Consider the following 16239-nt stretch of genomic DNA (forward strand, 5'->3'; position numbering starts at 1 on the left):
ACCTGCTTGCTGTGGTTTGGGCAAAGAGATTATAATCTCTTTGGGTTTGGGAATAGGAACTTTAGCAAATGGTCTCTTATGGGAATTTGCATTGTGTTCCCGATTTTGTTCCACGGGAACAAAGTTTGTTTCAAAATAGCAAATTTTGATCTAGGAACAATATTCGGAACAAATCACACAAGTAGTCAGGTATCCGTTCAAAAGTTTGTGGCACTATTGCTTAAAACCTAAACTTGTTTTGCTCGATTTGAAATTACATTCCGGTTTATTTTACTGCGTTTTGGAAAAAAATTCGAGTTTATTAAGAATAATTTATAATTTGAATCGTTTAGAATCGTGTATTTTTCTAATTTTAATAAAAAATAAACTTTAAATGTTTGTTTTTCTTAATTTGGTTTATTGTTTTAACTTTCGCTGAAACCGATTGCTTAAAGCCAGAAGCAGAACATATAGCACAGATATGACAGGCTAGCAGTTTTTCCAGGCTAGCAGTTTTTTTTTGAAATTTTAAACATTAAACTCGAAACTAAACCAGTGATTCCCGGCCCATGGGTCGCGAGCAAACTTGGTGGACGCTTGATTTGGTTTCCGAATGCGGTAGTTCACATTGTTGCATTTATTTGGGTTGGTTCTAGGAAGACAAGTCAAAAAGTAAGAAAGTTGCTTCAGCAACATGAGGATATGGTTATTATTAACTCAATTATATTTTATTTATGCTAATGTTTTAGGTTTTTCTGCCTTATAAAAAAAAGTTAGTGAAGTGAATTGGGTCGAACGTTTCGTTGTTTACTTCTTTGTCGAGAAACACTGATTTAAATCTTGATAATAAACAATCATTTGTAACAAATAAAACATGGCGCACGCTGTGTAACAACGACGAACTGTTGCGTCACAGAGACCCAATCCCAAATACACTCAGTGGACACAAACATGGCAGTTAACTGTAATATGTTCATCAGTCCGCAAGAAAAAGCACAAACACACCACTATTACGTCACAAATCGTCCGTTACGTCATGAATACTATAGCAGCGCGCAATAAATATTTTTGGTCAATCGCAAACAGTTGTGACGAAACAATGAACAGGTCTGACGTCATCGTGTAAAGGGGAATTTGTACAGAATGTTTCAATTTTTTCTACAACGATACGACGAAGTTAAGTTTTCGATCCAAAATGACTTTACGTTTATGGCCAAATAAGTAAATTTATGTAATATTAAGCTAAATTTTCATCAGGTTGTTCGGTTTAAAATTGCTTTCGCGTTGAAACGTCTGGGATGCCGATACTTGACATTATAATCGGGAACCGATATTTTGGACATAAGTATCGAGATCCGAATCGACGCCAAGATTGAAACGTGTAGAATACCAGTCAAGGTTATAAATGCAAAACGTGCTTTATCGTTGAAAATATTTCACCCTAAGTATTAATTTGTTTACAAAGAGTAAAAATCGTCGCGTCTGGCCTCAACTTATGAACGATATTAATCGGATCGGCACCGATACCACCCTAGTATCGGACAAGCACCGATACTACAACATTTATCGGGTATCGGCTCCGATCCGATATTATCGAACATCCTAATAAAACCAAAGTTTTATTTTATCTGAAATTCTGTTGAAAGAGAAAAGGTCTGACGTCATGTACACCACTATTACGTCACCAGTTTGACATCACAAATCCTATTGTTTAAAAAACACCGACGAAAAGTTTAACATTTTGACAGAAGCAGCTTTTTTGACATCAACAAGATTTCTTCTTCAAAGGAGTCAATATTTCGTAATCTTCATCACGGTTCGTGTCGCTGACGTCATCGTATGCGTCACTGTCAGTTGTTGGTGACGTAGCTTCAAGCGCGTCATCGTCGGAACCCTGAGGACCTGGATTGTTTGCGCCTTCTTCTTCTTCTTCTTTCTCTTCCTCGTTGTCTGAAGATTTTTCTAAAAAAAAATATTTGTTTGTTAAATAAAACACATAAATACAGACAGAAATCCAGACAAACACAAAATATACGCAGATTGTTTTTCTTCTTGTCACTCGGGCCGACCTCGTAGGTATAAACAACAAACACACAAACTACAAACACATATCCGTACAGTCGCACATACACACCTTTGTGCTTGTTTTTCTTCTTGTCACTCGGCCCGACGTTGTAGGTATAAACTACAAACACACAAACTACAAACACACATCCATACAATCACACATACACACCTTTGTGCTTGTTTTTCTTCTTGTCACTCGGCCTGACCTTGTAGGTATAAACTACAAGCACACAAACTACAAACACATATCCGTACAGTCGCACATACACACCTTTGTGCTTGTTTTTCTTCTTGTCACTCGGCCTGACCTTGTAGGTATAAACTACAAGCACACAAACTACAAACACATATCCGTACAGTCGCACATACACACCTTTGTGCTTGTTTTTCTTCTTGTCACTCGGCCCGACCTCGTAGGTGTAGAACGGTTTGAATGAATCGAAGAACCCAACATCGGCCAGAAGGTTTGGCAGAAACCAGAAGCGGTGGTTCCCCAGGGTGACGGCGTACAACACCCCGAACACACACGAACGCACTGCAACAAGTGGACGGACAAACAAGGTTACAAGTGGACAGACAAACAAGGTTACAAGTGGACAGACAAACAGGGTTACAAGCACAGACATGAGCACACTGCAACAAGTTTTTCCACTTTTGTTCGAATTTTTTTGCAAAGTGTTTTAGTCTTACCAGAATTTGAACGACAAAAACTGCGATCGAAAATAATACTTAAAATAGCCGAACTGACATCGTTTAAGGGATGTTTTCACTACAGCTGTGCTCAGCTCAGCGTAATTTAATTCTATTGTGGCGAGCGTTTCACGCTTTGCTAAACTCAAGCCCAGTGCAGAAAAACGTTACGCTTTGAAGCGATATTTACGCCCAGCTCAGCTCAGCGCAGCTGTAGTGAAAACAATTTCACGCCCAGCTCAGCGCAGCTGTAGTGAAAACAATTTCACGTCCAGCTCAGCGCAGCTGTTGTGAAAACAATTTCACGTCCAGCTCAGCTCAGCGCAGCTGTTGTGAAAACAATTTCACGCCCAGCTCAGCTCAGCGCAGCTGTAGTGAAAACAATTTCACGCCCAGCTCAGCGCAGCTGTAGTGAAAACAATTTCACGTCCAGCTCAGCTCAGCGCAGCTGTAGTAAAAACAATTTCACGCCCAGCTCAGCTGTAGTGAAAACAATTTCACGCCCAGCTCAGCTCAGCGCAGCTGTAGTAAAACCAATTTCACGCCCAGCTCAGCTGTAGTGAAAACAATTTCACGCCCAGCTCAGCTCAGCGCAGCTGTAGTGAAAACAATTTCACGCCCAGCTCAGCTCAGCGATAGTGTAAACGGGCCTTAAGGCACTCACCTAGTGCGATCGCGAATATTGATCCAACGAATATTCCACCGAGGACGGAAAGGTAGTAGACCCCGATCCTTACTTCGGGGGGCCACAGGGGAAATAATGTGGCCGCGATCACCCCCAGAAGTACAACACCACCTGTGACGTAATAATAAAAGGGTGAGTTTTACAAAGCAAAGCATGCCAGGAAATATATTTACCTATAGGAAGTAAAAAATAAAGATAGCTTTTATAGATTTCTCTTATTATATAATGACTTTTTTTCAAATAACACTCGAAACACTAATTGGAAATGAGGTCAAGATTTGTGCAACTTCATTTATTTTAGTTTTCCGAATTATATTAGAAAAAGGATTTGCGGTTTCTTAAAACAAAACTATAATTTGAACTAATTTATTCTAATAAGAATGTGAACGACAAATTTGAATTAAACAAGTAGAAATAAACCCAATAGCATTCACAAATTAGATTAGAATTAGCGGAATTCTGCCCTAATTATTTGAATCAAACAATAAGAATTAACAAGTTGTTCAGTCTGGTGAGATTTGGTTGAATTTTGAAACATTTTAAACGATTTGTTGGAAATTAGAGAGTTCCAACGGCCAGTTTTATTTAAAAATCAAATCTACATCGAAATAACAGGTAACGTTGTGACGTAATAGTTAGGGGGAATCACCGAGAAGCAGGGTCCTTGGGTGAAGGGGGTCGTACACCCAGACGTACACATCGGATGAGTCGAGGAACACTTGATCCTCGTGGATATCGAGTTTGTAGCGGCGTTTCTTCTTTTCAGACTTTTCTTCATTCTCCTGCCAAACATTTTTGGAAAACTTGAAATAATTACAAAAAGGTTGAACAAACCGAGCATTGAATATGCTGTTGCTACCAGGCATGCTATATTTAAAAAGACGTTTTGAAAACAATGTATTTGGGTACACTATGCACGGATGTGTAGGTATCTTAAAAGTAATACCAAGCCAAAAAGTTTGGGTAAATTAAAATCATATTAATAATAACAGTTCGATACGAGCTTGTATCTTCTTTAGTTAATGTGGCTGAGAAAACCATTGCGTCCGACCTTTTATAAGTGATGCTTTGATTTACTTCTCAGTCACATTAACTAAAGATGATGCAAGAAGTAACGGAACGACAATTTAGTTGGGCGGCGATTCAATTTCCATTTATATTTTATCGTTGTTTACTAATTATGCCAAATAAGGTCAATGCTTAATGTTATTTCCGGTCATCGATCGCACGTCTTTGGCGTTATCTGTCCCTTTATGAAAATGTTTGGTCAGCGTTGTTTTACACCAACAGAAATTTAACTTATTTTCCAGTGTCTTTGCAGATTTTGTTGAAATATTTGTGCAAATGCGTCCTACGTTTTATCAAATATGAAAGTTTGGGCAACTTCATAAATGATTTTTTCACACTGCACGCGCGTTTCTCGTCTTTTAAATACAAACAACACGTCACGTTTTCACGTTACTTTATGACGTCATCCCTGAACATTATTTGCAAATAAACCAACTCTTGCATGATTTCAGCGGGTTTTTGCGGAGATTGTTGCTTTTGGATTTCGTGCGTCGTTTCTGCTCAAACCTTATTGTTGGGTGATTTATTGGTGATTCTTGGGATTATTCTCACAGCTAATGTAATCGGAACTACTAATGCGTCAGAATATTGACGGGAAATTCCAAGGGACCAATAGTATCGAATTACAATAATAACCATCTTTACAGTTTGTGGCCTTAGTGGTTCCTGACTTGTTACTGCGCATGCGCACGTCTAACTCGGTGACGTAAGTATGACGTAATCTAACTCCACTTTAAGATAAAAGAAAGAGAAAAAGGGTTTTTGGAAAGGTAAACAAAATTGAACAACGGAGGTACGAATTAATTTACATATTTTGAAATTAAACCATATCTTATAAAATGTTTAAGATGCACAATTTATAAATAAGTTTATCTCCACGAGCAAACGAAGGTCGATAAGATTGTTTGTTGCCCCCCAAACAAACATCCTAGACCCCCCCCTGCTAGCGATCAAGAATTATTTTATATAATGAAGCGGCAAAATATAAAGCTTTATATTGTTGGAAGTTTAAATGTCAGGATGGATCTAACTACCGCTAGGTAGTGATAAAGAGCTGTACATTGGCAGAATAACAACATTACATGTGATGTTTAAATAGTGGAGCTTTGCCTGCAAATTAAAGGTTCCTAGTAGGCCAGACCTTAACTTATTAAACTATATATTCCTTACAACATGCCTACAAAGTTTTTTTACGATTTATAATTTTAAAACTTTGGAGAAAAATCGGCGTAAAACACACCAAGGCAAACAAAATCTACGCAAAATGAATTCGACAAAAACAAGATATGCTCCAAATGAAGTGATTTACCCCAAAACATTTATATCAAGGTAGATGACCTAAAAATAAGACTCAAGTGCAAGTTATATTGCTGAAAAACGATACTTAAAATTTTAATGCTAACAACACCGCGAGTGGGTATCATGTTAGGTACTTTCCCACCTTGCTCTCACTAATCTCCTCTTTGCTTTTCTCGTCTTTCTCTTTTTTTCTCCTCCGAGCTTTTGTTTCCTCTCCAGCCACAGCAGCTTGTTTCAAGGACTTTTTCTACACAATAAGTTGAATATTTATAGTATTTTTATAAAAAACAGAAAAACAAACGAAAGACTCAATTATTTTTCCAGGGTATTTTTCTGCACATAATCGTCGAGAAATTTATAAAAAAGCAAATTAAACAGTGAACATCACAGGAAGTTTGTTCACAAACTTTTTCCGCACAATATTTTACTATGTTTAGTAAAAGTGCGAATTTACAAAACAAAAATATGTTTCAGAAAAGCTGGAAAGTATTTAGGAAAGTTAAATAAAAAAGTGAAGATGATTTTTATCTCACATTTTTGATTTTGATTTTACAATTTCGGGAAACTGAAAACCGAGGTGTTCCATTGAACCAATAAATAAAATTGTTTTGTGTTTGTTTTCAATAATTTTTGCAAGTTTCTCGATGAGATAATGATATATTATAATTGTTCAATTTTTTAAATGGTGTATTTTTAGATTCCCACAATTTGGGAATGTCTAGAGCAAAACTGCGCGTCAGTTTAACGATTTGAAATCCATTAAGCTTAAGAAAAACTCAACTAGGAAATCTAAAATTATTTTCTAGAAAAATCACATAAAGTTTATTGCTTGAAAAATAATACAAGCTTGCCTAACACCTTTTCAAATTAATTTTAATGTTTGAGTAGATAATGACAAACAACGGGCTTTTAACTCTTTATGAAACAAAATGTTCAAAAGTACAACTTGGGTTTAAGTAGAAATCAAAATTAACATTCTGGACAAAATCTACATTTTTTTGCAATGATAAAAACTTATAAAAGTGAAGGTTGTTAAAATCTAGAAATATTTCTCCCATTTTTTCAGCTTACTTCTTCCTTCCCGAGTTTTGGAACTTTGATTGCTCGGTAGAAAAGTCGACTTGCGAGTAATCTGTCAATAAAAGATCACTTGCATGGTTAAATACAAAATATACAAGTTTATAAGTGAAAATCAATCAAAATGGAAACGTGTATCCTCTATGTAGCTTTAAAAATAGACATTAAGGATTTTATTGTATGTCAATCCCAAAAATATTCAAGGGCTTGGGCAGTAATAAAACATTGACCAAAATAAAAAAAAGATATTCATTTTATAAGTATACACAGATATTCAGATAACCCCTCCCAATAAAAGTTAAAAATTACCCACAAGGGCACAGTGTTTTCTTTTTGGTGGATAACAAAATAATGATTGTAAATATTACAGCCAGCTTTGGCAAACTCAAATTTATTTGCTGATCTTTCCTTATCTTTCAGTTTACGACACAAATAAGATAACAGCATTAAATATATTTGAATTAATTATTATGAGCGATGTCCTTAAATTCCAATCTATTGCTTCTGCAATTTTCTCAAACTTGAAATCCTGCTCAGACGAAATCTCAATAAATTTAATTACATAAACTACTACAGTGGACTTTCCAACAAAATCAAAATTAAACACATTTGTCTGTAGCGTCAATTTTTATGTTTTTCAGAATAAGTCAAATACCTTTATTAACCAAGATGTCATAACATTAAGTTTACAAAACAAATAAAAATTGACTTTTTAAAGTCATTTTTCACATGTCTTTGTATAGAACACCAATTGATAGTTTGGCATCGTTTGATTCAAACTTACTTCTCCATGAAAGTTATTGCGTCATCTCGACTCACAAACGCCGGATTGTCATTCCTTGACGATTGCGCCCACTTGGAGGCCATGAGCGTATCAACAGCCTTCGAACCTGAGAAGGGTGGGACAATGGGGGTTGTGAGACAACAATATGATAATTAATTTACGTAAACTGAAGTATAAAGTTATGAAAAAGTAAACATAGAAATCAAATCCCCTTAAGTATTTTACCACATTGAAATTACATGCCCATTACCTACTGAGTTTCATACGTTCATGAAAATTACAACCAAGTATTAAATAATGCAAACATTAATTTCATCACCTAAAAGAGGACAAGGATTACAACGCTAATTGAGTTTTCCGAAAACTCAGCAAAAGCACCAGCAAAACATACACAAAGCAAGGTGTGCTTGATTTAAAAACATGAATATTTGGTGTTTTTAACCTTACACATTCACGGAAGATTAATATTTGCACAATTATATGCAATATTTATATTGATACTAATGTTATTAGAGCTCAATATATCAGTTTACTATTAATAGATTAATTAATAGGGAATATTAATACGAGAATTCTTTAGACAACATGCTTTTGCCGAAAGGTCATTTGACTTAACTTAGTGCTAAAAAGTCATAAAAATATATTTTCTCTTCAAATGGTAAGCAAAAATTGTAGGATCATTCATTTTTATTTTGGAAACATGAGAAATAGAAATCACATATACCCAATGTGTAATCTTTCATAGAAATCACATACCGACGAAGTATTCTATGTTCTGCTTTTGAACCACCGTTGTTTTCTTGGGCGTCTTGAATCGAACGTGTTTCGCCATTTTTAATTCTTCTTTGCTCGGTTCTTCTATCGTAACCTGTAAACAATGACCCATTGTTACACGAACAACCTGTCAAGCAATGATATCGGTGAATATCTGATACCAGGACAGGGTTATTAAACTTTTTTAACGTGGCGGAGCTCCTGAAAGTCATTTTGGGTTCGCCTGGACCAGAGATTTTTAGAGATAACGTCACAAAATGTATAGACTTAAGAACGCTTCTGTATTCGGTCCAAACAATGTGAAACTGAATCTAAATACATTCAAGGAGAAGGCAAATTTTTTCAATTGAATTTTTTTCTCTTTCTAGTTTTAAATTATACACGGGTTTTATGGTCCCCCAAAAGTAGTTCACGTACCCCAAAGGGGTTCAAAGGACCCAGTTAAAGAACCCCTGCCCTAGGGTGTCACACTTTGTAATGTAATGCATACCAAAAGGGATTTTAATCAGAAAAAAGTGACAATCAAAATAAAATCTCTTTTGCAAAGCCAAGCAACATAAAGACATTATTGTTTTGCTTATATTTTAGAATAGTAATGATGTTATTTGCACTTAAAAAAAAATATTTTAGAAAAAAATGTGTTGCATTTTGTGACATTACAAAATATTAAAATAGTATATATATCCAGTAATGAGCGAAGATATGCTTCCAAATTGAAAATAAGCTTCAGTGTGAATTGCATCAACAAAGTTATCTGCTTGTCAAAGAAATAAAGTCATTTATCTGTCGCATATGTAAACCTTTTTTTTCTCAACAGCATCGCGGCAACATTTATCCACGTCTGGTTCGTTCGAAACCTTTTTTACATCGGGCAAAACCGGCACGGTAAGAAAAGCTGACATTTTACACAAATCTAAAGCTGAAAAGATTTAACAGGAAATGTAACATTCTTAGCAGTTCTACAATTTAACAAAAAAAAAACTTTCAACAAATAAGTAGACAGCAATTTATTCACAAAAATAAATTCCAAGAAGTTATCAAAAAATGCAATTTCATGCCATTTTTAACTGCTAGAAATAGGAAAATTACAAAACTAACAAAGTTTTGAGAAAAACAATTGAAGCATAAATAAGTTGGTGCTTTATTCATGTGGAAACAGATTAAACTCGATGGATGGAAAATATAAAGCTGAAAAACTAATTAAATGAGTCAGGACATTGTTAAACTGAAATAGATTATGCTTCTTCGCAACATGCCTATCTTCTTATATAACATGATTGCCTTTTTAATTAAATGACTCAAAAAGGGAATTAATTGCTTTTTTAATAAATTTGAAGACGCATTTCTAGAGTTGGGGAATTTTAATATCCAAATTGACTAGAACTACTGCCTTGAAAAAGTTAAAGGTCAAAATTTAAAAAGATAATTCCATTCCAGATATATTTAGAGGACAGTTAGCAGCAAAAGTAATGAATTACAAGAAAATACATGCCGCAACTATTTTACCATATTATTTTTAATTTCAACGTTGTGCGTAGACATTAGCATGGTATTTCTAGCGGTTACATGTGTGATACAACTCTTTACAAAAGATGTATTTGTGCCCACAAATATACGCCTGCAGTTTATGTTATAAAGTACAAAGAATGAAATTGTTTGTTAGTCTGTCCGTTGGTCTGCCAAATATGTCTGTATTTTATCTTTGAAAGTGGGTTTTTGTTCCATGAAAGGTTTAATAAAAAAGACGTTTTGATATGAACTTGTATCATCATCAGCTGATTTGACAGTGGCATAATATTAAACTTGACCAATATATGTTTATGCCACACTTAAACACACACTTCACATTGTAAACTGATATATTATAGCAGCTACTTATTTGCTTGTTATGTAGCAAGTGTGAATCGGCAGTTATATCACCTTGTTAAGATGAAAAGCAAGCCACAATTGTTTTATATATTTTCTGTGCTTCAAGCTAAAAAATTGAAAACCACTAATTTATTTTAATTTTAACGACTTACAACAAATTTACATCTGCTATTTTCATTACTTCAAGTAGTCAATAAAAAATTTTAAGCACTGACACTGAAAATTGGTCAATCTTACAGCCATATTTGCTTAATTTAACGACATCTAGCACTGATGAACAACAAATAGTATTACAATATAATCAAACTAACTTCCAACACACAAAGACAATAAGCATTGTACATTTAAAACTAACTAAAATCCTGCCCTGATTAAGCCACGACTGCTTCCATTAAGGCAACCACACAAGCTGCTTATACAGCCTGGTTTGAAGCAAAAAGTAGAAAATATTGCCAGGCCGTCTAAGTGTCCATATGCTCAGGGGAAGGAAGTAATAGAGAGGAAAAGATAAAACGCGTCTGGCATCTAACTATTGTTGCTGTGGAGGCATAAGCAAAAAAAAACTGTTGTTTAACTCTCTGCTTTATTTGAAGTATTCATATAGTTTTGATTCGTTATTAGGTCTGATGCGATTTTGAATTTTGAAATGAACTTTTGGGATTTTGAATTAAACTTAATCCTTTTAAAACATTTAAACAAAATTACCATAGAAGTGATAGGAATGTAGAGAAATATCTGTTATTTTTTATAACGGTAGATTTTAGTTGAATATTGCAGATATTTTATAAGCTTGCCATGCACAAATATGTAAATATTCTATGAAAAGGACTTTTAGATGTTCTACAACTTTCTATATACTGTTAGTTTGTAGCCTGCAAATTGCAATTTGGTTAAACAAGAACTGGTGAAATTAAAATTTGCAATTAGAATGTATTTCTATAGAATCCAAAACCATTGACAGCAGGTTTCTGCTTGTTTATCACTCTTCCGCTAACGCGTATATTAACAATAAAACTCGAACGTTAACCAGGACCAGAGATTTTTTAACGGAATTTGCTTCATTTTATCTGTGCAGCTTTCTTATTTTTTGACTTTTTTATTTATTTTATTATTACTTTGCGAAGTATTTTACTTTACTTATAGAAACTGACGATGCCAGTATAGGCTAAGTATTTATATTCAAGTTACAAATGTTGTTTATTTCTTACCCCTCCTTTTTGCTTTTTATTCTTTTTTCGTTCCGACATATTCCGTCTTTCTTGTTTCTTTATACAGAGTTTAAAAATAGGGTCTAACAGGTTAGTTAATACTGGGAAAATAAAAACAGTTTCTTCTATTAAAATATGATTCAAACATTAAATAACAATCATTTTTTTCTAGAGGCTGGTAATTAAATTATAGACAAAATATATGTAACTTTAACATCTTAAAAATGGTACTGAACTGCCAAGACAGTCGAAAGAAAATTGACTTTTGTCATGTTCAAAATCTCTGCCAATAATCAAGATGTTTAAACCAAAATAAATCAAGGATTGGAAGAAGCTGTCGTTTTATTCGTAATGTGAAGGCAGGTCTGATAAAAGCGTATTATTGCTGTTGCGAAACATTTATTGCAGTGTTGGAATGACACAATAACATGTGAAGTTGTTGTTTTCAAATGACGTTACTTGACTAAAGCCTTTGGACAAACTGATTTGGGTTAAAATGAGTTGTTTTCATTCAGTTTTTTTGTAAAATTGGGTTGTTTATTTCATATTTTTGCATATAAAACCATTTGCTAGATTTTTCTTGTAACATTTTTGTTGTTAGTTAGGTTATTTCCCATAATCAAACCAGTTTTATAATTGAAATAGTTTACCGTCTAATTTTCATGACAAAGACTTGACCGGGACTTTAGTCATTTCAAAATGACTCTACAAATAGTGCTTGAAGATTTCAATTGCAGAGTTTCTGTAACATTTATTTTTGTAAATGTTAATAGTAAAAGCTGTTGATTTGGGTTTTTCTAATGAACTGCAATTATATTAACAATGTGAAATCCAATTTGAATCGCAAAGAAAATGTTTTTGCCAGTTTTTCTTGATTTATTTGCCAAAACCAGCTGTTGCTTTTTCAAATCAATATTTACCCTCTAATCTATCTGGGTTTGTCCCAATTATATTGTAACTGTGGCCAATTTTTTTTTTTTAAATTTGTAACAAAATATAATTTTTATTTTATTTCTATTTTTGTTTTGAGATATAGAGTTTATTTGATTTTTACAAGCCATTCAGTGTGTAGTTTTGTTTTGCATTATAAACAATTTCAACCTTGAAACATATGTGGTAATTTTTTTTCTACAGCTTATAATGTATCCAGTTACTTCCAGCCTAAGGCTTAAGACATGGCCCCTAACCTAAACACCTGCCAGCATATATAGGTATCTGATGCAGCGTATGAAGCACTTTAACACATAAAACTGCTAAAGTAAAACATATGATACCGGCAATAAATTCGGAATAGACTATTTGGTTCCAAACTTTGGAGTTTGCACGGGGGACACGATTTTGCAACTTAAAATTGCGCGGCTGTAATAACATTTCAGCCCAAATTTGTGTGGCTGTAATAAGGTTATTTGTAAAATTAGCACGACTGAAAATGGGAGTACAAGACTGAAAATTTTTATCGCGACGAAAGTTTCGCGTTTAAGCGATTTTTTGCAGCTGACCGAATTTTACGTTGGTTTTTCATGGAATGCGCGGCTATGACCGAGGCTGAGTGGGAAACTGTGCGGCGGATCCAACCTGGTAGAATCGTACCACAACGAACATTATTTGGGTTAGGGTGTCGGTTAGCATTTGGGTGGGTCAAGTATTATTAATAAATAATGAATATAATAATACTTGACCCAACCAGCACCCAAACGCTAACTCGCACCCTAACCCAAATAATGTGCGTTGATTGAATAATTGTGATAGAATTCTAGACCAGCGCTATATTTTTACTAACGTTGTTTGATACAGTTATTTTTGGCCCTTCATTATTTCAAAATAGCGGCAAAATCATGTAAAACAAATTACAAAAACGAAATATTTTCTTCAAAACAAAAAAGCTGTATTAGACAGATTGATGACACACACACCAGATTTTCAAATGGTGTAGTTTGCTTCAAAACGTAAAACAAAAGTGCAAATTTAAGTTTTGCCTATTATTCAAAATCAGCTTTCGGAAAACAATATATTACTAAAACAAAGTAGCAACTTTGTAATTTGTGAACTGTCGCGCAAAACTTAAAAAATATAATTAATTTATACCATTTCCGTGTCGGCTTTAAAGTGAAGTCACCAAATATAATGACGGCTTAAAAAAATAATTACTCAGCAAATTTATTTGTTGACCACGTTGGCACCGGGGAATCACCTAAATCGAACATTTCCGGAATTTTTTTATTTCACGATGTTCTTCAAATTATTGTTTTTTTTGCAATGAGATTCAAGAGTTTTTTTTTTTAGCATATCAAACAAAAGACTGACATCGATAAATATTGTGCGTGTTATTTTGTTATTACCGTTATTTTTATTGTGTTGATTATTCCCGTTTTGTTATATTACAATTTTGTCATTATTTCTGAATTTACGTTATTTACCGTTTTTGTATTGAAATAATTTGGAGGCTCTCCAGTACTTGTATTTTCTGCAAATGGCTCTTCCATTCAATTTTGCCACACCCCTGGTTTATAATAATGCGTTTTTCGGATAAAAAGTTATTCGAAACGTTCAAAATGATAGTTACTTCTGTATGGGATTTGAAATTCATATTGCGTCCTGGAAGTTGTTTTGTTTTGCGATTTGAATTTACTACAAAAGTTTTATATTGTTGACCTCCGATGGAAATTGCTCATTATTGTTGTTGTTTCGAGTTTTACCGCCTCCGTTAGGTGGTGCTACGGAGACAATTTTATTTGTGTCGTCATAGGTCACAAGTTTTTCACGCAGTTATAAGGAAAAATGTGCTGCAACTAAAACTTAAAAAACAATGAAAAGACCATAAAAGATTTCTTAAAACTTTCATCGAAGCAAGTTTTTTGTGAAAATCTTGAAAAGTCTGTTTTGATATTAAACTCAAAGTTTGGGTGAACTTACCTGCGGTGGGGTTCGAACTCGCGTCCGCAATATGTTCTGTCGGCCTAAGATGAAATTGCTTGAAATATATTTGTTGTTTTAGTGTTTGCAAATCCATTAATTCATTGCGGAACTTTATAAATTACGAAAATAGATAATTGAAATTCATCAAGTTGTTCTAAATCTAAGGAGTAACGGCACTCTATAATTCAAGAACCTTTTGTGCTTTTAATTTCAGATCTTTGTTTTTTTAATAACATTAAAGCATTTTTTTGTCTCATACGAAAAGAAACGTGTAAAAAGTTCTAACAAAATTTATATATAAAATTTTATTATTTCTTCTTGATTTCATGTGTTTTTAAGTTAGGAACCGCAAGAATTAATCTTTATTATTCCGAGAGAAAAACATTAAAACCAAAGAATATATTGTTGCCGCCAGGTTTTCATAAAATCGTTTTCAATTTTACATATAAACCAATCAAAGTTTGTTTTTGCTTATTTAAATTATGATTTCGTAAATAGAAGGTAAATATACTGAAATTAAAATGCCTATAATAATATATTTTCAAATAAGAGAAAACTAGCTCAAAAAAAAGTAGAAAAGTTTTATAAATTCTTACTAAAAAACTCATTTAACCAAAAAAGAAAAAAATCTGGTTCAACCTGAAAGTGGTAAACTTTCTCGTTTGTCCGTGACGCGACGCCATTGTGACGTACTTGATCTGTCCAGTTGACCCCTTCTCACATTTGACCTCTACCCAGGTGCAAGGTGACCTTGTCTCAAAGTCAATCGCTACTGGAGTGCTCCGGATTAAGCGGAACAGCTGATAACACCACTTCCACGCTTGACTGCACACGGTGGTCGCGCATGGATGCATACGTACCGGGTTTAAATTTTTACAAAAGTTCGTTTTTTATAAAAGTTGGCGCATTTTTCACTTCAAGTTTCATAGTTTTTTAAAATTATTTTATTCCATTCCTTTACTTTACCAGCGGGTGTTTTATGTATCATTGTTCTTATTTTCTTTAGTGGTTGGCCTTTTTTATTTTTTTTTATTTTATTAATCTATTTTACACTTTTAATTTGTTTTTTGGCAAACACATAGCAAACTTAACATGCTATTTACTTATCGACAAGGAATATCTTCTAATATAAGTTTTAACATCTTGCTGATTTTTGTTCAAAGCTTCTTAAGTTATTTCACAAATATTGTAATATAAACAACTTCGTGACATACTACATTGTAACGTCATAGTTGATTGACGTGCTGGTTGACCTCCACTTGACATCTGGACAGGGGTCAATGGGGGTTCCCCCTTACACCCCTCGGTAAACAAAGGATAATGCCTAAACAAACAAATCCCATTGTGACGACATTCCACATAGAGAAAGGAAAAACTTTGGATTTTTAAACGATTTCTAAAAAAAATTTTACACTTCACGTGGAATTATTTTTATTTTAGTTTTTCACTTGCGCCGCATCGAGATAAAATATGTGGGAATAATAAAAAAAATGTATCTTTGGGGATAACTCTTTTTATTTGTTCTTCAGGCTAGCGGAATATGTATTGGTACACACGATTAAATAAACTCGTTTAAATCATTTAAATTTAAATAAAAAACAAAATTAACACACAATATTTTAATAGTAATTCATTAATAATCATTATTTTTTCATGCAACACGTTACAGCAGCAACCACTTTATGCGTCGGTGAAATTAAAGAAAGTTGGACAGCAGAGTGAGGATAAAATGCATTTTACCTGCGGAATATTGTTTTGCACGAAAAATATGCGAACAAGTTGTTAAATCTTCACAACAAAACTTCACTATAGTAAATAAAACC

At 33.8% G+C, this 16239-nt stretch overlaps 1 protein-coding gene across 2 annotated transcripts; it reads right to left on the reverse strand.

Annotated features, from left to right (window-relative positions):
* Positions 1–923: 923 nt before the first annotated feature.
* Positions 924–11596, reverse strand: LOC146146470 (translocation protein SEC62-like). 2 transcript variants are annotated; one of them, XM_083389781.1, is made up of 9 exons: positions 11501–11596; positions 8406–8517; positions 7650–7755; positions 6860–6920; positions 5931–6035; positions 4071–4203; positions 3401–3532; positions 2420–2581; positions 924–1941 (listed from the first exon to the last, which is right to left on the reverse strand). In XM_083389781.1, the coding sequence occupies exons 1-9, from the start codon at positions 11537–11539 to the stop codon at positions 1745–1747; spliced, it is 1047 nt and encodes a 348-aa protein (XP_083245907.1). In that variant the 5' UTR covers positions 11540–11596; the 3' UTR covers positions 924–1744. The 2 variants fall into 2 exon arrangements, with proteins under 2 accessions (XP_083245907.1, XP_083245906.1); XM_083389780.1 differs by lacking the exon at positions 11501–11596 and adding an exon at positions 9224–9335.
* Positions 11597–16239: the final 4643 nt, after the last annotated feature.

This window comes from Ascidiella aspersa, chromosome 5, assembly GCF_963924565.1.
Source record: "Ascidiella aspersa chromosome 5, kaAscAspe10.2, whole genome shotgun sequence".
Classification (NCBI taxonomy): Eukaryota; Metazoa; Chordata; class Ascidiacea; order Phlebobranchia; family Ascidiidae; genus Ascidiella; species Ascidiella aspersa.

Excerpts from the sequence above, each read along its gene's own strand:
- LOC146146470 (XM_083389780.1), bottom strand. The coding sequence starts at position 9,325 with ATGTCAGCTTTTCTTACCGTGCCGGTTTTGCCCGATGTAAAAAAGGTT. Across the intron at positions 6,921-7,649 it reads GCAATAACTTTCATGGAGAA|ATTACTCGCAAGTCGACTTT; the intron begins GTAAGTTTGAAT and ends TTTTATTGACAG. Across the intron at positions 4,204-5,930 it reads AGGAGATTAGTGAGAGCAAG|GAGAATGAAGAAAAGTCTGA; the intron begins GTGGGAAAGTAC and ends AATGTTTGGCAG.